Source organism: Thamnophis sirtalis, unplaced genomic scaffold, assembly GCF_051295495.1.
Source record: "Thamnophis sirtalis isolate CommonGarterSnake01/CBP01778 unplaced genomic scaffold, rThaSir2_p1.2 scaffold_6, whole genome shotgun sequence".
In the NCBI taxonomy this organism is placed as follows: domain Eukaryota; kingdom Metazoa; phylum Chordata; class Lepidosauria; order Squamata; family Natricidae; genus Thamnophis; species Thamnophis sirtalis.
In genome coordinates, this window is record NW_028261386.1 from 20,008,814 (window position 1) to 20,032,666 (window position 23,853).

At 42.5% G+C, this 23,853-nt stretch overlaps 1 protein-coding gene across 3 annotated transcripts in view; it reads right to left on the reverse strand.

Annotated features, from left to right (window-relative positions):
* Nucleotides 1-5,337: 5,337 nt before the first annotated feature.
* Nucleotides 5,338-23,853, reverse strand: part of SEPTIN4 (septin 4) — a 49,458-nt gene continuing 30,942 nt past the window's right edge. For 2 of the 3 annotated variants that reach the window (XM_087717331.1, XM_087717329.1), the window contains 7 exons: nt 23,150-23,284; nt 20,558-20,675; nt 19,038-19,139; nt 17,729-17,825; nt 15,510-15,672; nt 8,845-8,944; nt 5,338-6,081 (listed from right to left, as the gene is read on the reverse strand). In XM_087717331.1, the coding sequence (XP_087573457.1) occupies nt 6,025-6,081; nt 8,845-8,944; nt 15,510-15,672; nt 17,729-17,825; nt 19,038-19,139; nt 20,558-20,675; nt 23,150-23,284 (772 nt within the window). In that variant the 3' untranslated portion in view covers nt 5,338-6,024. Of the gene's footprint in view, nt 6,082-8,844; nt 8,945-15,132; nt 15,363-15,509; nt 15,673-17,728; nt 17,826-19,037; nt 19,140-20,557; nt 20,676-23,149; nt 23,285-23,853 lie in introns of those variants that run through there. The other variant, XM_087717330.1, reaches the window with a different exon arrangement.

Consider the following 23,853-nt stretch of genomic DNA (forward strand, 5'->3'; position numbering starts at 1 on the left):
GAAGGCCCATTGGTGTTCTTGCTCTATTCTTACAAGTCTTTCTCAACCTTGGCTACTTTAAAATGTGTGGACTTCAGCTTCTTGCTGGCTAGGAAATTCTGGGTATTGAAGCCCACACATCTTAAAAGTTGCTAAGGAGGGAGAAACATTGCTTTGGAAGCTGCACCTGTCTTCCTTCAACCAGGCAGCAGGGGCACATCCTCACACCTACATTAACATGTCCTCCTCCTGTCCTTGAGCTGGGAAAGAAGTCTATCAAAATAATTTGGACTCTAAACCATGTTTTACTTCTCTTCAAAGAGACTGATAAATGGTTCTTGCAGACTTAATCTTTGCTATAGAGTAGCAATCTTTGGATGCCTCAGCTTCCTTTTCTCTACCACACAGTATTCATGTATCAGTGGGAATAGCTACTCCCAATCATTCGGTGTATCATGCCAGGACATGTTCAAAGGGGCATGTTTTCAGGATGCCACCTCCAACACAGCCTAGCCCAGTCCACCCTACAGCAGACAGGCAACGTCTGTAGTGGTACCACTGGTAAGGTGCAGTTTTCAAAATCTGAGAGTTGGCTTGGATCTTTCCGTACAAAGAATCTATCGATTTTCCAATTATTTGGGATTATCTTAAATCAGGGGTGTCAAACTCAATTTCATTGAGGGCCGCATCAGGGCTGGGGTTGACCTTGTGGGGGCCAGTCAGGTGTGGCCAACTGGGTGGGCATGGCCAGCTTGACACCACTCCCCAAACTGCTGGCATGCTTCCTCTTCTCATTGGGTAGACAGGGCCAAAGCAACGCGGGCTGGCCCCTTACATTTTCCAGGACTGCCCCTCGGGTCGGATCCGACCCCATCACAAGCCAAATCCAGCTGTGGGCCTTGAGTGACACCCCTGCCTTAAGTCTAGGAATGAGCAGATTTGTATTGGAATGTCTTTTCTGCGCACTGACCTGAGCAATGGCTCCTGAATTTCCCTGGCAACAGGAACCCTGGATATGCTACTTCATTGCCTTGGCTGATGACTGTTCCAAAAGCATCTTCTGTTCCAAATACTATAGAAGGCCACTTCCATTTTTCAAAGGGTAATCATTTCCCCCACTATAGGAACAGTATTTTTCAACCCAGCAACAAACATTCTGTAGTGGATGTGGGTCTCTTGCATGAATTGGAGATATCGCTGTTTTGATGCAATGCAATCAGACCAATCCCCACCATTAAATTAAGACTTTCATACATCACACCTGGAAAAGACCCCTGCTTTGGCTCAATGTTTTTTGTTTTTTTTAAAAACCCTCAAGTCTCAAACAGATTCATTGAAATTAGCTACTTTTATTGGTGGGATTAAAAAATAAACTACTAGAATGTATAAACCTATATATATATTACAACCTTTCAATAAATATTTCCCAGCCTCAGACAATTTTTCTCTTTTTTTATAGGAAAATATCAAGATTTGAAAAATGAATGAATAAAAGCAGAAATGCTGTTTTTTTTGGGGGGGGGGTGTCCTAAACATCCTACAACTCTCGCGCACACACACTCATCTTTTGTTACTCCTGGGACTAACCCAGCAATTAAGGCAGTGAGAATAAAGGAATACAATATTTTGGAAGCATTGTTGAGAATACACAATACTATGCATTCAGGAGCATCCATAGGACAAGAGGGAGAGAAGTTAAAAAAGCAAACTCCCCAATTGTGTGTTCAAAGCCCTGTCCCTTTTTTTACACAGGTTGTGATGCAATACATTTAAAAAGGGGCAGGGTTGCAAACACTGAATGCATTAAAACCTCCCCCCCCCCATACCACTGTATGCATTCCAGAATCCCTGCACTACATCTAACAGCCGTCATGTTTTATGCTTGGCATCTAACCACAGCGGCTTATCTTCACAACATGAAGGTTAGACATTAAAAAAAAAGATTGAAAAGAAAAGATAACTTTGGGGTTACTTTCTGCACTTTCAGTTATGGCACAAGAACAGTCCTCCTTGTATGCAACACGGAAGTTGGACTGAAGCGAAGGGGGGAATCGCTTGTCTGAATGTGCTAATGGGCATCCTTGTGGACGGCTGCTTCAGCTTTCGCCATGCCTCGATAGGAAATAATAAAATGATGTTTAAATAAGGTTATAAATAGTGATACTTTAGGTATTTGCCTTCATCTATGTAAACATTTCAGAAGTGCAAATGCCACCTATGTGTCCTGGAGGATAAATTAATAATAAAAAGTACGGTATTTTTCGGAGTGTAAGATCCACCTTTTTCCCTCAAAAAGAGGCCGAAAATCTGGGTGCATCTTATAGACTGAATACAGCATTTTTTGCCTCCTGAAACCCCGCCCCTTCACCAAAATGGCCATGCAGAGCCTTTAGGAGGCTTTCAGAGTGCTTCCGGGGACTGGGGGGGGGGGTCAGAAATGAGCAAATAACTGGCTGCTTTTTGCTTGCTTTTGTCCCCCCCCTCAGCCCCCAGGAGCACTCTACAAGCCTCCTAAAGGCTATGCATGCTCTTTTTTTGACAAAAAATGGCCCCATTTTTGCAAAATCAGGCCTTTTTTTGCTTGGTTTTGCCCCCAGCCCCCAGGAGTACTCTACAAGTCTCCTAAAGGCTATTCATGCCCTATTTTTGAAGAAAAAAAACGGGCCCGTTTTCACAAAAAAAGGGAGGTCTGCAGAGTGCAAAAACTTTTTTTTTAATTTGCCTCTTCAAAATCTTGGTGCATCTTATACTCCAGTGTGTCTTATACTCCGAAAAATATAGTAATCAATAATTAAGAATAAGAACATCAAATGATAGCATCACAATAGGAAGATAATTATAGTTTCAGATAGAGGACTGCTTAACAGTACCAATCAAAAGCTTCCCCATTCCCAGTTTTTCTTCACGTTATAGGGAGGAAATGGAAGAGAAATATAGGGTGTTTACTAGTGAAAATTACATTCTCATCCCCCCCCCAATAATATTGCACAAACCAGGTTAATTGCACAAGAAAAGCCTTAACTGGAAGCACCTCTATAAATATTGAAGCCAAGAGTATGGGGTCAGCCTCTGTAATAGCAGCTTGCTCTATCAATACTAGCAAGTAGTAATATTTCCTCCATGCAATGAAAAACATGTTTATGTATATCAAGATATCTTTAAAGCACAGAAGCAGGCCAGGTTATGCTAGGCTAAGGCTAGGCTTTCCTCCCACCCTGGTCAGTTGGCAATCCTATTGCATTTGGAGCTGGGTGGAAAGGACTGGTTAAAATCTAAGGATTTCTTACTTCAAGACCTACAATTTTGGGGGCCTTTCTTTAATCAGACGTTTCTGCAGGTGACATTATAAAAGTTGCTATAGAGATGGTTCTATGATGCCCAGTGGGTTCCAAAGCTTCTAGAAAAAATAACCAATATTCTGCAATTCTTGGGCCATATTACAAGTCTGTTTGGATCTGGATTGATTGACATTGTGGCAGCTATTATGACAGGCAGCTTATTAGAAAGAGAATGAGACAGAAGGGTACTAACAGGTAAGTAAAAGTAAAGGTTCCCCTCGCAAATATGTGCTACTTGTTCCCTATTCTAGGGGGCAGTGCTCATCTCCATTTCAAAGCCGAAGAGCCAGCGCTGTCTGAAGACGTCTCCATGGTCATGTGGTTGGCATGATTAAATGCCAAAGGCGCACGGAACACAGTTACCTTCTCACCAAAGGTGGTCCCTATTTTTCTACTTCAATTTTTACGTGCTTTCGAACTGCTAGGTTGGCAGAAGCTGAGACAAATAAAGGGAGCTCACTCCGTTATGTGGTGATAGGGATTCGAACTGTCGAACTGCTGACATTTCTGATCGACAAGCTCAGCATCTTAGTCACTGAGCCACTGCATTCCCCTCCTAACAGGTATCTATCAACCATTGACTCCTACTGAGCCTCCATGACTAGAGGAAAGACACCACTAATTACCATTGCTACTAACATGAGAGCTTTGGTCTGATCCAGCAAGTTCTCATGCTGTGCTGGCCTACAAATGGAAGATAGTTAGCTTTATTCAGAAGCATCATCTTCTTTTTGCTCCAACAGGTTGGTGTCCCAGTCCTACTCGCTTGCACTGTGAATTCCTCTCCATCCTCTGCCAATCCTTTGCTTCTCTTTCATTGTGGAGCCTACAAGGAGAAAAGGCCTGTTTAATGAGAGGCCATCCATACTTCAGCTCAAAACTGGACCAGCTGGTGGCTTTCATGGGTTGCAACCCATATCTCCAGTGAGATCGGATCACTTTGGTTTCTCTCAGGGCACTTTCCATCGGCACCACTCCTTGAAAGAGGAAAATGCCTTATTGCCATGGTTGACCATCAGGGATTCTGATGGTCCTTCTGAACAGCCTTGAAGTGAGGGAGACCTAGAAGGATGGATGGATTGGCTGTTTCTCTACTTTTGAAAGCATCTCACCAACATTTTCTGTGAGCAACCAATCAGCTGGTTTGAGAACGATGCATAGCTTTGTTCTCTGGGATCTTCTTTCAAAGCATAACGGCAGCATGCATCATCTCAGCAGAGACGGAAATTTTTAGCAGATTCAGAAGACTGATCCCCGCAAGAGCAGCAGCATGCAGATTCTAAGGACTGACCCTCCAGAGATTGGAGAGTGCCAGGCATTTTTTTTCTCCAGACTTTTAGGAAAATTTCCATTTGGAATAAGCCACACATTACAAGATCCACTTGCTGAAAAGTCCTAATTTAGGTGTTCTTGATTGAAGGTATGAGCTGATACATATTCACAAGAGAGACACGGTCACTTAAAACACGTGGGAAGGGACGATTTCAAATGAAACTGAATATTCCTTGCAAGAAGCTTGGTTATTTTGCACGTCCATCAGCGGCTGGGTGTGCATGGCTGTGCGTGGGACAGTACATTTCTTTTTGTTTTTATCTTGCTTTGATACAATAGCTTGAAAAAATTAAATAAAATTAATAATATTAGCTTGCAAAAACTATATTAACTCCATGGTTTGACTCCTCTCACTCACGAGGAGATAAATATAAAATAGAACCAAACAGAGTTTTCGCAAAGGCTCATGTATTTAATTCAGTCAAAAGTTTCTCAGTGCAAGATTCCGGCAGCTCCCAAGGTGGCGCAGTGGTTAAATGCAGCACTGCAGGCTACTGCTAGATCAGCAGGTCAGCGGTTCAAATCTCACCGGCTCAGGGTTGACTCAGCCTTCCATCCTTCTGAGGTGGGTAAAATGAGGACCCAGATTGTTGGGGGCAATATGCTGACTCTCTGTAAACCGCTTAGAGAGGCCTGAAAGGCCTATGAAGTGGTATATAAGTCTACTGCTATTGCTATTGCTATTTCAAGGGGACTAATCATAAGAAATTTAATTGCTGGCGTCTGCTAACGGCCTTCAGATTTTCCAGAAGGATTATTTTTAAAAAGCATTCCCAACATCTGATGCGAGGCTGAAAGTTCTCAATTTTACCATCGTAAAGATCGGAATTTTGTCATTTCATCTCTTGTGTACATATATTTTTGCCAATAATTTCACGGCGGACTTGGAGAGAATATCTTGTGTTTTTGTGTATGTCTGCTTTTTTTTTTTTTTACACTTGCATCTTTTTTACAACCGGGTTAGAAAGTTGTAAAAAGTTGCTGGTACAAATGATCACAGTCTGCCTTTCAGATGAGAGTTAAGTTTCCTTTCAGTGCTGGGTTTGCAGAATAGTTCGTCTCTGCACTCTGCAGAAAAATCACCACAATTATGATCAGTAGCCAGACGGGATGGAGAAAGGAAAAGTTCCCGCGTGTTAGAAGGTTGCGGTAGCATCTTGAAACCTTTCTGAGTTTTCTCATTTCTTAGAAGGGTAAGTAATTGTAGAACTTTGGTTTTAAGGCGATCATTGCAGCAATTTATGTTTGAAAAGGACCAAGTACTGGAGATGGGGTGAAATTCAGGGGGATGTAAACATTTTTCTGCTTTGGAAGGATGCCAGCCAGCAGGGGCAAAAAAAATATATACTGGGGAGGGGAGGGCAATTTATGATTACTATGAATCTTCCATCTGCTGTTGGATTTTCTGCAACCTTTCCTGCAGTCTTCGTAACTGAAAGGAGAAAAAGAAACCAGGAATTTATCTGCTTCGTTTTTCTGTGCAAATTGAAGGCCCAAAGCAACTTCCAAAATAAATACCTCCCCCCAGCCTAAAGTACAAAGTTGAAAATACCAAAACACATACATTACAAAACAAATTAACAAACTGATCTGTAAAGGGCCGTCTAAAAGAGAGATACTTAAACATGTCTTATAAAACTTACAAGAGTAGAGGTCAAATGTAGCTCTTAGAATAGTGTTTCTCAACCTTGGCAACTTGAAGATGTCTGGACTTCAACTCCCAGAATTCCCCAGCCAGCATTCGCTGGCTGGGGAATTCTGGGAGTTGAAGTCCAGACATCTTCAAGTTGCCAAGGTTGAGAAACACTGTCTTAGAAGAAATGTATTTCACGTCCACAGGTTTCACAGCTGAGAGTCAAGCAATGGGCTGTTGTCCTCTTTCCCATAAAACCATGTTTCTCAAGCAACTGGAAGAGGTGCCAATTCTGCTCTCAGAATTCTGGGAGTTGAGGTCCACACCTCGTAAAATTGCCACGGCTGAGAAGCACTACTACAGATTCATATTATACAATGGCAATGTCTAGGAGCCCTTGTGGCACAGTGGTTAGAGTGCAGAACTGTAGGCTACTTGTGCTGACTGCTGGCTGCTTGCAATTTGGCAGTTCAAATCTCACCAGGCTCAAGGTTTGACTCAGCCTTTCATCCTTCTGAGGTGGGTAAAATGAGGACCCCAAAATTGTTGGGGGCAATATGCTGGCTCTGTAAACCACTCAGAGGGCTGTAAAGCACTGTGAAGCGGTATATAAGTCTAAGTGCTAGTGCTAGTCCCAGCCCTCACCCTGGCTTAGCTTGTAATAAGACCCCCATATCATTCAATTACTTTACAGAATAATATATTATTATTATGAGCTGGCTCCTGCAATTTGGCAGTTCAAATTTCACCAGGCTCCAGGTTGACTCAGCCTTCCATCCTTCCAAGGTGGGGAAAATGAGAACTAGATTGTTGGGAGCAATAGGTTGACTCTGTAAACTGCTTAGAGCGGGGCTGTAAAGCAATATATAAATCTAAGGGCTATTATGCAAATTCAGAATACAGATTAAATCAGTAGCCAGATGAAGTGCACTGTACCTATAATGTGTTAAGTCACCAAGTTTAATGGACCTAGGAAACATTTTCCCACGTTTAGAAAAAAAAGTGGGAGGCAAAATTTTGTTGTTGCTGTTTCTATCTGGTTCGTCATCATCCTGCCATTTATTCTTTTTAAAAATGTTTTCAATAATTAACAGGAAAAAAGAATAACAGAGTTGGAAGGGACTTTGAAAGTCTTCTAGTCCAGCCCTCAATTGGTGAACCACCCAGAGCTGCTGAAAGTTGGAAGCATATAAATGTAATTGATAATGATAGTCATAATCTCAACTCTTGGGAAAAGGACGAATGATGTCACAAAGTCTTGCTCATTCTCTCCTGGTAAAAAGACTCATGGGATACCAGCCACTTCTTAGAGCAGTGTTCTTAAGCCTCAGCAACTTTAAGTTGTGTGGACTTCAACTTTCAAAATTACCCAGCACCCATATTAAAGAAGGTAGCCTAGCTTTGTTTTTGATCTAATTATGGTGATCAGAGGTGGCATTCAGCCAGTTCGGACCAGTTCACCCAAACCAGTAGCAGTGAAATGCAGGTGCCCCCCCCCCGCCCAGGCTCTAAAACGTCCTATGTAGCCTCGTTTTCGATGCCGTGCGCATATGTGCACCCCACGCATGTGAGCAAAGCGCATGCATGGAAAGCAACACGCATGCATGGAAGGCATGGGCACAATGCAAACATGTGCGTGGCCATGCTCACAGTGACGAACCAGTGGTAAACGTAAGTGAATCCCACCACTGATTATGATCAAGTGGTCAGAACCACCACTTTTTGCTGATAGAATTGAGTATGCTGTGGAAGCAGAAATGTGTCAACAGGGGGGATGCACAAATGCCACTATCTCTGATCCTGAGGACACAGACAACCTCCAAGTGGCCTTAACTACTCTCTAAAAATGCAAATAACTGGTTGTCTGCAAGGAATATAAATCCTTCCACTTCCCACCAACCAGCCAGAGCTGAAGCAGCTTCTTGGATGAGAAGCGAAATGTCAAAAACCAAGAAAGTTCAGCTGCCTTTGGGACAACCATGATCTGGATGACTGAGAGTCTCCAGAGACACAACGTGTGAACCTGCTGTTAAAGAAACTCGTCATCTTGATGAGTGAATCTGGCTTGTACTGAGCTAAATTGAGCAAACCCCCAATGTTGTACAATACAGTTCTCTATACAGGTAATCCTTGAGTTACGACTACATTTGAGCCCAAAATTTATATTGCTGTGTGAGATATTCGTTAAGTGAGTTTACCGCATTTTGCGACTTTTCTTGCCACCATTGTTAAGTGAACCATTACATTTGTTAAGTTAGTGACCCGGTTGTTAAGTGAATCCAGATTCCCCATTGCCTGCTTGTCAGAAGTTCACAAAATCTGATCACGTGACCCCAGAACACATCGTAAAATATGAGCCATTTGCCAAGCATCTGAATTTTGATCGTGTCACCAGGAGGATGCTGCAACCGTGTGAAAAATGGTCTTAAGTCACTTTTTTCAGTGCTGTTGTAACTTTGAATAGTCACTTAAATGAACTGTTGCAAATCGAGGACGACCTTGTATGTTTCTAAACTTTCAAGCACCAGCAATCTCCCCCCAAAACAGTACCCTGTTATTCACCTCCTCATCCTTCTCCCGGATCAGTTTCTCTGTCTCCAAGTCTGGCACCGTGGGTGTAGTTGGGATGGGGAAATCAGTCCCACTTTCTCGAGTTAGCTTGCTGTTGTTGTGGTTGTTTTTCAAAAAACAAAACCAGAAAAGAGAAAAAAGAGGAGGAAATACATTAAAATGTTCTCAGAGAAAAAGTGGCCCCAAAAAAATGTTTGGGTATGCAATCCCACAAGGGATCCCATTCGCTTCCCAATCAAACTGCTGTATTTGGTTTCCAGCAAACCCCCTTCTGTTACTTATTCCATGATATCATTTTACTCTGGCTTCCCCCAGCTCTTTGAGGTCACCTTGCAAAGGCACTTAGTAGTTTCACATTTATTTCTACAAAAACCTCCTAATGGCAAGAGTGGTTTGATGGTGGAACCAAATCAAGAGATGAAGCAGAAGAGAGGCTGGATAGTTTTAAGTCTGGGATCTCTTGTAGGGATCCACCTAGAAAACAGGTCGAAGATAGGACTTTTAGGCTAATGGCCCTTTCCAAATCAGTTTTAACAATCAAGCAGAATAGAGCTGGAAGGGAACTTGGAGGTCTTCTAGTCCAACCCCCTGCTCAAGCAGGAGACCCTATTCCATTTCAGACAAGTGGCTATCTAGTCTTTTCTTAAAAACCTCCAGTGATGAAGCACCCACAACTTCTGAAGGCAAGCTGTTCCACGGGTTAATTGTCCTCACTGTTAGGAAGTTCTGCCTTAATTCCAGGTTGCTTCTTTCCTTGCTTAGTTTCCCTCCATTGTTTCTTGTCTTGCCTTCTGCTGCTTTGGAAAATAAGTTGACCCCCTCTTCTTTGTGGCAACCCCTCAAATACTGGAATACTGCTATCATGTCACCCCTAGTCCTTCTTTTCTCTAGATTGCCATACTCAATTCAGGTATGAAATCCTCTTATCTTTGCTACTGGTTTGGTAGCGGGATCACTCTCTCTCACACACGCAGCATACCTGGGTATGCGCAGAACCTTCTGCGCATGTGCGGAGCATGCATGATGACATCAGGGTGGGTGGGTGGGTGGGCGGAACCTCACACTTCTGCCACTATCGGTTTGCCCGAACCAGTGCGGACTGGCAGAATACCACCTCCGACCCAATTCCTGCAACTGTTTATGTTTTTGTCGCCAGGTCTTTAATCATCTTATTTGCTCTTCTTTGCACTTTTCCCAAAGTCTCAACATCTTTTTTGTAATGTTGTGACCAACATACTAAGCCAGTGATGGCTAATTTTTTTGCCACTGCAATGCCAAAGGCGGCGGGGGGGGCTGCGCGCGCACACACACACACACCGTTTTTGGCACGTGATAGGATGGTGGACCTGTTTTTTGCCCTCCCCAGAAGCTTTCTAGGAGCCTGGGGAAGGTGAAAACGCCCTCCCCCCACAGGCCCTTCGGAGGCCGGAAACAGCCCATTTTCTGACTTCCGGGTTGCCTGTAGGACCATTTTTCACCCTCCAGAGGCTTCAGGGAAACCTCCCGAAGCCTCCAGAGGGCAAGAAACGGCCCTACAGGTAAGCCTCCGGAGGGCAAAAAATGGCCAAAAATGAAGGCCAAAATCAGCTGCCCTAAGAAATGGCTCTGCGTGCCACATAAGTTCATTATCATGGTACTAAGCTATACGCTATGGGACTATCAACTAGAAGAGCAGTACAAAGCTAGCAAAATGCACGATGCGTTTAATTTATTGCCCAAACCAAGCTACAATGACTTGTTCAATAAATCACGATTAAAATAAACATACCTTAGTGTCATGTGAATTCTGTCTAAGACCCAGAGCATTTAACTTGAAGAACAAATGATCTGTTTCAATTAACTTTGAAGGAATTCCTGAAATTGCAATAGGGATTTTGCTTAAGAAGAAGGGATCGGCTTCAGAAATGGAAGGGATGGGCTTCAATTTCAATGTTGCCTCTTCAAGGGATTTCTCTTTTTAACAGCAACTTTGGATGCTCATATATGTTCACCAGAAGTACACTAATCCAGACAAGGTAGAGATAAAGAAACTCTCTGCTTTGACTTTGGAGGGACAATGTTACTTCTTCATTTTTTATGACTAATCTCCCATCCCACTTTACCCCACCCCATGTCCAACAGCTTTGATTGAGCACAACAATGGAAACCGGTATGTGTACTGTCATGGTAGCCTTTAAGTGATGATAGTTCCTAATACATGCACTGGGTGGCATTGGTGTTAACACCACTTGAGGCCTATGTGTTTCCACCCTTGAATCATAACCCAATGCAGAACACATACATCGTCTACAGCAGTGGTAGTCAACCTGGTCCCTACCGCCAACTAGTGGGCATTCCAGCTTTCATGGTGGGCGGTTGGGGCTTTGCCCGATACTGAAGCACTTTCATTTTTTTAATTTAATTGACTTCCCTACTTTATAAATCACCATTACTTTGGAACCAGTGGGCGGTTAGAAAATTTTACTACTAACAGAGATACAAAAGTGGATGGTAGGTATAAAAAGGTTGACTACCCCTGGTCTACAGAAAGACTCGGATTCTGTTCTGGAATCTCTGCTAGAAAGTGATGGGAAAAACCTACTCTCTGTCAAAGAACATGGAGAACTGCTACCAAAGGAGACAAAGCTGGACTTCATCTGGAATGGAGTGACATCATCCTGAAGTTCAACTTTGTGAACTAACCTTCCGATGGGCCTGGGACCAAAAAAGACTAGGCAGCTACCTGGAGCCTGAGACTTTTTTTGAAGGACTTGGTTTGGTAAGTCATGACTAACTCGTCTTCTCTGTTATCATTTCACAGATCAGGAGATCATTATGGAAAGTAGATTACAGACTGCAAATTGAAAAAAACATCCTAATGATTATACTGAACTGAGACTGTGGATTCAAATCTGAAGTATAGAGCCGAGGCAGCGCAGTGGTTAGAGTGCAGTACTGCAGGTACTTCAGCTGACTGCTAGCTGCAGTTCGGCAGTTCAAATCTCACCGTCTCAAGGTTGAGTCAGCATTCTATCCTTCCGAGGTGTGTAAAATGAGGACCCAGATTTTGGGGGGCAATATGTTGACTCTGTAAACCGCTTAGAGAGGGTTGTAAAAGCACTATGAAGCGGTATATAAGTCTAAGTGCTATTGCTATTGCTTTCCCAATTAATATGGGGATCTCTTATTTCCCTCTAAACAGGATGACAAGCAGAACAGGGGAATGGAAATCTGCAGCTTAAATTAACCAAGTGAAGGCAGGGCGGGGAAGAAGTTTCCCTCTAACACCCCCTCCCCAACACATACACTTCCAGATTTTCCCTTCGCTTAGTGGATTGTTCCGTGTCCTAATTCAGGCACCCTGGACCAAAATCTGCCAGTGGTGGAACCACAGTTGAAAAGCCAGAGAGATGGAAGCAAAGCCTCTGAAACCACTGATTCTCAGTCCTCTTCTCCAATAGGGGTTGCCAAGAAAATAATCTTCTTTCCCAGATAGAGAGAAAAAAAGGGATGCGAAAGTATGTGTCTCAGAGGGTTATTGTTGGGTGGGTTGAAATGTGCAAAAAAGAGTTGCAAGTGCTGAATGCTTATATGGTCATGAGGAGTCGAAAACAATTTGGTGGCACATAATGACTTCCTCAAAAATACAATACAAGTATAGACTACTTTCCATTTATGGAGGACAAAAATCACGGTAAATGTGGGGAAAATCCTGAATAAGAATCAGGATCCAATAAAAAGGAGGACAGTTTCTTCCAAGTTCTCTATACCAGTGTTTTTCAATCTCAGCAATTTTAAGATGTGTGTAGTTCAACTCCCAGAAATCCTCAGCCAAGGCTCCCAGAGAATTCTGGGAGTTGGTCCATTAATCCTGAAGTTGCTGGGGTTGAGAAACACTGCTCTACTATGCACCATTTCTCCCACAATTACATACTGTCTAATTTGCTTTGTTCAGAAAACAGAAACTTTCAGTCAGAGCTGCTGAGAAAATAATTCATGTCTAACAGACATGGATGTATAATATACAGGGCTGTCCCCAAGTAGTTTGAGAAGTCTAACAGCTGCCAATACTTACCACAAGGAGAGAACAACCTGCCTTGCAGTTCAACACAGACAAACCAGGGGTGAAATGCTCTGAAGTTTGCTACCGGTTCGCTTTGCACGCATGCACGCCAAACAAGCGCTTCACGCGCATGCACACCGCAGGCACTAAGAAGCCTTTTCTGAGCCTGCAAAGTTAAGTAGAAGAGCAGGAGGGGAGGGGGGGAACAGTTGTGCCATGCGATTCGCTAGAAAGCAGGATTTCCTGCTTTCTAGCGAATATAAATCGTACGGCACAGCTGATGGTTACACAGCTGATCATCGGAACTTTTTAAACAACTTTTTTAAAGCATTTTTTTTACTACCAGTAGTTAAAAAATGCTAAAAGAAGTAAAAGAAAAAAAATTCTAACAATCAGCTGTGTGACAATTAGCTGTGCCGCACGATCGTTGAAACTTTTTTAAAAACTTTTTTTTAGCATTTTTTAACTACCAGTTCTCCTGAACCGGTAGTTAAAAAATGTTTTTAAAAAGTTTTTTTTTAAAGTTCCAACGATCAGCTGTGTGACAATCAGCTGTGCCGCGTGATTGTCGGAACTTTTTGTTTACTTTTACCGAACCGGTAGCATCTCACCCCAACACAAACCAATGCAAAAACAACAGCAGCACATAATAAATTTCTTGAATGTGCTACCTCCTCAGAATCCTTACTAAGGTTTCTTTTCTCTTCTTTTTCTATACTTGCATTCCTTTCCACCCAATCTTATTGCCCTTTGCTTTCTCACTAAGTCCCTTCCAGCATGCAGAGTGCAAACTGCAGCAGTGGAAGAGTTACAGAGGATCATCAGGTTAGTGCAGTCAACAGGTTAAGCCCCCAGATACTTAGTACTAACTCAAGGACCACCCAAGCAGATTAGCACATTTCATTAAAAGGCATAAAATGTAGGATTTAAAGGTCCCTGTAATCTGTCTCATGTGTAATCTGCATAATCAACCTGTTTTATTCTCCTTCCTCGACTTTAATCCCAATTTAAATCCTCCATCTTTCAAGCCACTCAATGCATCTGGTGAAATCAGATACAAGTCACAAAAGCTTATAGGTTTTAATAATATGTATTAGTCAGAAAAGAGACCATCAGATTTTCTTCTGATGCTTTGCCAATATAGACTAAACCAGAGTTCCATCTTATAATTACTAAGATTGAAAACACTGGACTAATCTACCTCTCCTCCAATGGCTACAGCGGAATATCCAGGGATTATTATTACTCAATTATTTTGTAAGCTAAAACAATGCCCCACGCTTATTTCTTAACTGTGCACCTGGCACATTGAGAAACATTCTGGTTTCTCAGGCTAAAACATGGATTTTATGAGTCAAATGAAACATCTTTTCTAGTTGGCCACAGCTGGCCAGAGAGGAATAGTGGCAAAAGGAGTAAGAGATGCAGTAAGACTTTAAAGGTAAGCTCTGTGAAAGAACAGCATCAATGAGTTAGCAGGACAGATTTCAAGGAAGTATGAGAAACAAGCAAGATCTGGGGAAACCGAACAACAGAAAAGATGAGTTAAGAGAAACAGAATCTCAGGAAAGTTTTGTTCAAGACCATCCTTGATAAGTCAGCAAGATGGTGAGCTGAAGGAAGTCAAGGGGCTACAGGGTATTCTATTTTGTCTCATGATTTTGATTTTCCTAGCCATACTGTAGAACACCTCCCCTTTTTTTATAACCAGCATATCCCATGGCTGTGTCAACTGGGAAAAATGAGAACATTTCTGAAAGTTATCAGATTTGGGGAGAAATGGGAAAAGTTAAGCAACCGGACTCAAGTATGTTTCTCCTTATAGGACAATTCACTGAAAACCTCAAGGTCCAATAAAAGCTGTTTTTCTCTGCGTTCACTTTGGTGAGTTTTCTTCCTGATGCCAACTTGGACATCCCACTCCCCTGGCTCAGCTGATAAAGGGAGGAGAACTTGTGGCTTAGAGGTTAATACAACTGCCTAATATGTAAGCAGCCCAAGTTCGAATCCTAGCAAGGGTATGGCTAGCTGATGAGAGCAAAATAACTTGAAACAGATCTATACTAGTCTCCCTTCATTTCTTTATCAGCAAATATATATATATATATATATATATATATATATATATATATATATATATATATATATATATATATATATATATATATATATATATATATATATATATATATATATATATATATATAGAATTGCCTATCTACAAATATCTCTATTAACACAAAATTGCACAAACCAGGAAAATGGATTTCAGTGTACATAATTTATTCTGTTTGCAACAAAGTGCTTATCCATCTGTTGTTATAATAAATACCTGCCTAAATCATCATTTAAAAAAAAATCTGTGAATTTAAGCCAGCATTAATTTTCCTTGATGAACTGCCTCCATCAGTCTCTGATTCCACCTGAGAATTTTTAAGGCCGCTTTGCCTGCCTTTCCTCCTCATACCTGTTGGAGAGGAGGTTACAACAAGGTTACTGAATGTGGGGGTCCCCACCTTTCACATCTCCTTCATCCTTCTCAGCTGTGCCATCTGCCCAGCTCCCCTCCTCCCCAGTTCCACCTCCTCCTCCTTCCCAGCGCCCCCTAACTTACTTGCGATTCCGCTCCTTCACCACCATGCGAGTCATGCTCTGAATGCACTGAGCCCGGTAGTTTTCATAGTGGGTCTCCCGAGTCACATCCTTCAGGTCCTGCATATGGGTCCTTACCAGCATGGTGCGCAGCTTGACAAAGTCACAATGCATTGGGTTCTCCACTGGCAAAAGAATGCAGAGCTGAGTGAGCGCAATTCAAGACCGCGTAGCGCAGTGACAGTCTCTAGCTCAACAATCTCACAACTGGAAACAAATCCACGGGAAATGAAAAGCCTATTGATGGCTTTTAGCAACTAGAGTGAAATGGAGCCTGTCTGGGGAATCGCTGAATGTCCCGACTGGCAGGCAAAACATGAAGGAAAAGCTTATCGTTTCCTATTTTGCTTGCAGCCTTTTGGTTCCTCTGGCATTCTTAGGAGTCTGCACCCCAGAGGGACCTGGCCAGTTCAAGATAAGACCCAACAGTATACAACTCCCACCCACATATTGGGAGGAAATACTTTCTGATGTATACACACACTGATCAGCTTCAAGTAATTTTGTTTGGATCTGTTGATGCCCTCTCTTCCATTTTTCATTATTACAAAAATGCAAAGGAAATGTAGCTCCTCATCACAAACATTGCAGTTGTTTTAGTTTTCCTAAAGTTGATTTCCCAAAGGTCCCTCCCTCTATGCTGCTAGTAGGGGTTCGTGACCCGACAAAAGCGCTGTCATAAGCGCGCCAACAACACCGCGGTGCTAAAACCGTGATGTCAAAAGCGTGCCGACAACAGCGTGCCGACAACAGCGCGCCGACAGAAGCGCGATTTAATTTAAGGTAAGGTTTAGAGTTAGGTTTAGGTTTAGGGTTAGGGTTAGGTTTAGGGTTACGTTAGCGCGCTTCTGTCGGCGCGCTTTGGTCGGCGCGCTTTAGGGCTAATTCATCGCTCATTCGTCGCACGGTTTTGTCACCGCACTTTAGTCACCGCGGTTTAGTCAGGCGCGCTTTTGTTGTGCGCGCATTTGTGGTGGAACCGTAGGGGTTGTGGACAGGCCCTCCTCTGTAATAAACTGCAGGACATTTTAAAGCAGCTGTTAGATTCACCACCTTAATTAATCACCATTTTCCGTAGTTTAGCTGTTTTGAGTGGTCTCATCTATAGTATTATTATCAAGAAGGATTATATATTTTCTCAATTTCTCATAGAATCTTAGAAAAACAGAGTTGGTAGGGGCCTTGGAGGTCCTCTAGTCCAACCCCCTGCTTAGGCAGGAAACTCTATACCATTTTAGACAAATGCTTGTCCAATTTCTCTCTCCCTCCCTCCCTCTCCCCCCCCCTTTCCCTATTTACCTACCTTTTGGCTTTCCCAAGCAATGTTTCACTCCAATTCATTTTTAGGCATACAACAAATCTTGAAATTCAGCATACTTCAAACACAAGCTTTGAAACTGGGTTTTTCAAGTCCAACAGGGACAAAAGGATAGGATGGCACCAGGGTTGGCTCTACCCTGGAACAGACTGAAGCAGCCACCTCAGACAGCAGGTGCCAGGACACAGCAGAGAGGAAAGGTTGTTTGCTGCACAGCCTGTGTTGTCTCTTGCTTTTTGCCTTCAGTGCACTAAAGGAGGCAATCTCAACTATAACACAGAAGAACGACTCAGCAACCAGTCCATTGGCTTTTGGATGGGATAGGGGAGATGCAGTCTTGTTCTTTGTCTCCCACATCTACACTGGGGACCTCTGTAGGGGTGATTTAAAAAAAAAAGGCCAAGAAGGGCACAACTGCATAACTGAAGCCCCACTGTTCTGTCAAGTGCATGCAAAAAAAGGCATCTGGCTTTGGATAGTTGTGCCCACCATCTTGACTTTTTTGTGGGAATCTCCCTATAATAAACCATTGGGATTGCCGAGAGGTGGCATCTTGTCTCCATCATCCCTATCTCCTGATTTTTCCAACAAGATATGGAGCAAAACTACCATGCTGAGGCCATGCTTCCCACAAAATGACTAATTTAATGCTTGGGGACAGGAAGCTTTTATTGATTTTTACAGCCAAAGCTAAGACATTAAGCTGCCAAAGTCAATATTTTGTATTTCCATCCCACAAGAGCATTGGTAATTGGATGTTAATTCAAACTAGGGGAGCATGGAACATTTTTGCTGAATTCGGTATTGAATCAATGTCGACCCATTAGCTGCAGCCCCCAGTTTATTGAGCCACTATAGGTTACCTTCAACAATTCCCCAAGGATACAGCCTCCCCCGGATTCGTCTGCCTTTCGTCTCCACAATGGTGTTACTGCCAATCACGGCGAAGGGGATGCTGTCCTGCAGAAGGACAGTGGCAATTAGGAGTCAAATAGGATGGCAGGAGCCTCCCCCAATCTTTGCTACTTCACATATATTTGGTGACGAAAGAGTGAGCATTTCTCAAAAAGATTCAAGGAACTGCATCATGGACTTGCACCAATTGCACTACCGAATTAGGCAGCGAAGTAAGAGATGGTGGGATTCTGAGGGCATCAAAGAAGAAAAAGGCTTGGAAAAGAGATGATCCCTGTTGTACAGCAAATGACTACGTTGCACAAGTGCTTTGCATTCCACCAATTTCCTTTTGTTTGTTTAAATGAAGCGGATTCTGCTTTTTAAGTTATTCAGGCCAGGCATCAAAAAGAGGAAAATTTAATAATCGTTAAATTTTATTAGTTAAATTGATACGCTGCCCATCTCACTGTGGGGCTACTCTGGGTGGCCTACAACAATAAAACAGAAAAAAGTGATAAAATATAACCTGTGGATTCCAAACTGAGGACCCATGTTTATAAGGACGGCAACAGTTTTAAACAAGGCTGTCTCCCAGCCCACTCTCGGTCTCCAGATGAATAAGATTGCAATGTCCCAGGCTGACATTCTGCAGTCCAAACACATCTGGAGGACACCAGGTTAGGGAAAGCTGTATTAAATCAAAAGCATAAGAGTCTGGGATGGGAGAAGGCTGAAAAGAAATATTTTCTTAGGCTAAGAGTTTAATCCAAGCCTAGCTGCCTCTCTTTAGTATGGCTTAACTGGAATTAGAGATACATGCCTGGCTTGGAACACTTGCCTTAATTTAAAAAAGGCAAGCAAATATGAAACATATTGTTTTCAGATATTAGGAAAAGCTCCTTTACAGTCAAAGCATCAGCACATGTGGAATATCACTGGGGGAAACTTAGGCTTTCTTCTGAATTTGTTCTAATCCAATCAGGTACATCTAGCCCAGTGGTTCCCAATGTGGGGCCCACGCCCCACGGGGGGGGGGGGGAGAACAATTTGCTTTTTAATGGGGGCAATTTGAACCTTGTTTGAACCAAATTAATGGCCTTTTAGGATTCCTCCATGTGAGTAGAGTTCATTTTTTGAGTAAAGTAAGAATTATATGTCATGGGGGGGGGACGGGAGCATCAGGATTTTAGAGATGCTTAGGAGGGGCATCGCCAAAAAAAGGTTGGGAACCACTGATGTAGTGGATCCGAATGTCCACTGTTGGTGGTCCCTCACTTTGAGTGCTTCGTCCTGCTGCTTGAATTCATCATCTTCATCTGAATCACAATCAGGAAACTGATAGATCCGGATCCCAAAATGATCAATTTCGTCACGAATCTAAAACAGAGGAACATGCCAGCAGCCAATGAAATTCAATCATAATTTTGGTTCCTTATATAACCAAGCGTTGCCCAGGTATTTATTTATAGTGGGAAAACATCCAGACCAAACGTAATTTCTAATGTTGGATTTCCCCCCGACCAGAGGGAGCCTCCTTGTGGAGTACTGTGAAACTGTTACCATGGCAACTCCACTGAGCTGTACAGTAGAAGTCATTTAACGGCAGTACAATAAAAGCCATGTTAAGGCACAACAGGCTGCATCTTAACAGAACACCCCCCCCCCCGAGCAACCTGCATGAACATGGGCACCCAATGCCACTCCAAGAATTCTTCAAGAGTCAATCAGGATCTTCTAGAAAGCTTACAGGGGAGTGAAGAGCTCAGCATTTAATCAGCATCACACCTCCAATTCCTCACCCGACTTTCTCATAAAATGCATGTGGCCACTTTGAGGGACAGACTGAAAGCCATCTGTATGCTCATTTTAAAACGAGTACAGATTTCACAATGTCACAGAATCCGGATATTGGGGAGGGGGAAGGTTGGAGAGGAAGGGAAGGCTGAGCAGGACAAAGTCAGTGTGAGGAAGAGGGGATGTAACAAAAGCATTAGACGTTCATATGGCTCCATATGGCCTACATTTAGCTCAGCATTTAAAATCTGAATTACAGCAGGTTGTGCATCTATACACAGGTAGCTCTGGCGTTCGTTACAACCATTCATTTAAAGTTATGATGGTGCTGAAAAAAGTGACTTGCAACTGGCACTCACACAACCAGTGTCCCCACAGTCATATGATCATGATTCAGGCACTTGGCAACCATCGTGCATGTATGACTGTTGCAGTATCCTACAATCATGTAATCTTCCCAGCCAGCTTCTGATAAAGGAAGTCAATGCAGAAGCCAGAAGGGAAGATTGCAAGTTGCGGTCACATGATGTCTCAGTTAACAACTGCAATACAGTAAACTGTATTGTGGTCATAAATCGAGGACTATCAGTACTTAATACTTTTATTCTTCAGAAACAGTTTCAAAATCTTGGACATTTCCTTTTCTGTTTTCCTTTTTCAATTAGTTTTGCTTAGGTTACTCTATTTATCTCAATGTTGTGTTTTTTACATTGTACATGGAACTTTGAACTTTAACTTTAATAAAATTTGTATGCCGCCCACTCCCTTGGGACTCTGGGCGGATCACAACAAGTAAAAACATTTAAAATATTTAAAAATACAATGTTAAAAATTAATACAACATTCATTCCATCAGATGGGGCTGAAAATTAATCAACAGCCCCAGGCCTGCCGGAACAGCCAGGTCCTGGTCACTTTACGGAAGGCCGGGAGAGTGGTGAGGGTCCGTGAGAGAGAAGTGAGAAAAATGCCCCCAAGTTTGTTCCAATCTCCTCTTTTACCTTGCACTTCATTCGTTCCACCTCGGAGGGCATGAGAGTGTCAGCCTTGGCCAAGACAGGAACAATGTTCACACGCTGATGGAGCGCTCTCATGAATTCAACATCCAGAGGTCGCAAACTGCCAAGAGCAGACAAGAGTTCGCCATATGCAGAATAAGTATATACATAATTTTGTATTTATTTATTTAGTCATGTTCATATCATGTACATTGGACAGCTGTATGCAACGAAATTTCATTTTAATGGATGCCGATTAGTGTACCTTCAAAATGACAATAAAGTTATTGCTCTGTTCTGTTCTATTTTTATTCTATTCCTGGGAGCTGTGGAAAGAGATTGTTTCCTCTTTTGGCCAATAAGCAAAAAAGTGGGAGTGCCTGATATGTGCTAGAATCTGTACCAATTATTTGGTGGCAATCAATGATACTCCACAAAAATAACAAAGGTACTTCAATTAATTATATAAGGAAACGTTAAAAAGAAAGACAGTATTGGCAGATGTAGCGAATCCTGACTGAAAAAAATTTGTATTTTTGGCAAAGATACAACACCCTTATTTCATGTAGTAACATCTGCAGAACAAATGATTCTCCAATTTCCCATAGGAGATAACCCTAAAAGGAGAAGTATGGACTTCCATTCAAACTGTTTAAGCATCATATCACTTGAATCACACATTTTAGAGTTACTTATATTGAAAGTGTGTGTTGTTTTCCAATTACTTTAACCCCTCATGGAATCTTTCCCAATTACTTTAACCCCTCATGGATAGACATCTTTATCCTAGATCCTGCTTGGGTCTATCTGAAGGACTTCAAGAATTTGAACTCTATGGGGAGCAAGGATCCCATCAGAGAATTCTTCTCCTTTAACCCCAATGTCCAGCATCCTGTGAGGAAAGATATGCCATGATGTAAAATCAATATAGCATTTTGTCCCAGATAAGCTGAGAATTTTAAGTGCTAAAATGCATCCAAAAATCAGTTTCTGTTTATCCATAGATGGGCTTATCTTCAAGTATATACAATAATGCTGTACTTTTAAAAAGTACCCATATTTCCCATATATCTATTTATAGATAAGCCCATCCGAAGACAAGTAGGCCCTCAAATTTGTAACCAAAATACTATGAAAAATACAGGCCAGCTTATCCACAGGAGGTGTGTTTTTCATAGTAATTGGTTTAAAAATTCAATGAGTTGCTTATCTTTGGATTGGCTTCTATGTGAATAGATACGACATTAATTGCACATAGACTTTACAGGTGGTGTAGTATTCTAACCACATATAACTTCCAGGCTGGAAAACCAGGGGTTGCATATTGGTCTTGTGATCCGCCAGCAGCCTGCGGATCTGGCAGCAGATTCAGACAGTGAGGAGGTTGGGGAGGATCATGGGCCAGTTCTGGAGTCTGGGGAAGGCTCGGACGAGACTCTGTGTCAGAGGCAGAGAGGGAGCCAGGGGCATCTGGTAGTTATGTGCTGTCTCCGGAGCCTCCAGAGCCTGACATCAGCAAGGCAGAAGAACAGTGTGAACTATTCCCAGTGTGCGCATGCGCAGAGCTGCCAGAAGGCAAGAGCAATTAAGACAAAAAGGGAGACTTGGGAGTAAAGCTTGGAGATGATTGGCCCCTCCCATAAGACATAAAAGGAGCAAACAGACGTGAGGAAGCAATTAGTTCATCTAGTCGGTTCAAACTCTGAGATGTCCTGTTTGACGCTGTGCTATGTTTGGCCTTGCAAAACTAATTGGCAGTTAGGTCTTTGGTAGCTGTTTCAAGGGAGATAAAGGTGGGTGCTTATCAGTGGTGGGTTTCAATTTTTTTTTAGAACCTCTTCTGTAGGTGTGGCCTGCTTTGTGAGAGTGGCTTGCTGGCCATGTGACTTGGTGGGAGTGGCTTGCCGGCAATGTGACTGGGTGGGTGTGGCCAACTTTAAAATGTGGTGAAACTCACTTAACAACGCTCCTGCTTAGCAACGAAAATGTTGGCTCAGAAACTCTGGTATTGAAGCGTGCAAGTCTTAAAGCTGTCAAGTTACAAGACCCTTGCACCCCTAACCCTTTAGAAAAAAACCCAGGGGTGTTTAAACTTGACAGCTTTAAGACTTGTGGACTTCAACTCCCAGAATTCCTTCTCTCGCTCTTCATCTTGATGATGTGCGGACGGGCGGGGGGTGGGAGCTGGAACCAGTTCTAAACGGCACTGTGGATTTGTGGAACCTCTTCTATAGAAGAGGTTAGAACTGGCAGGAACCCACCCCTGGTGCTTATCAACATTACCCTGAAAGACTGTGTCAACTCGAGCAGATATCTGTCGGAATCTTCACAGAATGTTTGTGAATCATTATGGGCTGTGAATGACCATAATTCATAGTTGTCTAAATTAAAGAGGGTTTTTGGGACTAAGTTTGTGATTTATGCTTTCCCAGGAAGCCTACGTCAGAACAAATGGAGAACATGAGGGATGGGCCAGACAAAAACTTGCTAAGAGTTGTTTAGATAGCAAGGCAATCGTGAAGACTTTAGTCAACTTTTTTTAAAAAAAAGAAAAAGCATGTTCCAGGATCATGAGTTGGTTGGTTTAATTCATACCCGTGACCAAAAGGAGAGATGAAGTAGAGGCAGCAATGGACACGGTTGTCTTGAATATTTTTCCGGTTAAGGCCGCTTTCATCCCGGAAATACTGCTCAAACTGCTGATCTATATAATCAGCCACAGGCTTCCAACTGGGAAAGAAAGAGAACATAATTTAGATTTGGTGGGTTGAAATGGAGACAGCCATCATGTTTGCACAATCGAAAGTTTTACTGTAAATATCACACAGAACTTTTTTTTTTAAATGCTGCATTAAGGAATTTGGAATTCCAGAACTGGTTATCCTAAACGATTTTTTCATACCAGCAATATAGCATAGGGCTATATTGATAGATATTATTGCTGGCAATTGGGAAATCCCTGATTTTTTTCCCCAAATCATCCAGGATCTATATCCAGATCTACTTTCTGCCATAATTAATTAAGGGGTTACATTCTTTTTCTTAGATGGAGAGAAGGAGAAAGAGCAGGAAGATAAGGAAAGTTGCATAAATGCTTGTGAAATAATTATGGCTAGCTACTCTTGGAAGCCTAAAGTTTGAAACCCACCTCTGCTAATCTCAATATATGTTCTTGAGTGAGCCACACACTTCTCGAGTGATCGTCTGTAAGTACCATGTTTTGCCGAAAATAAGACAGGATCATGTTTTCTTTTGATCACCTAAATGAGTGCTTGGCCTTATTTTCGGGGAGGTCTTAT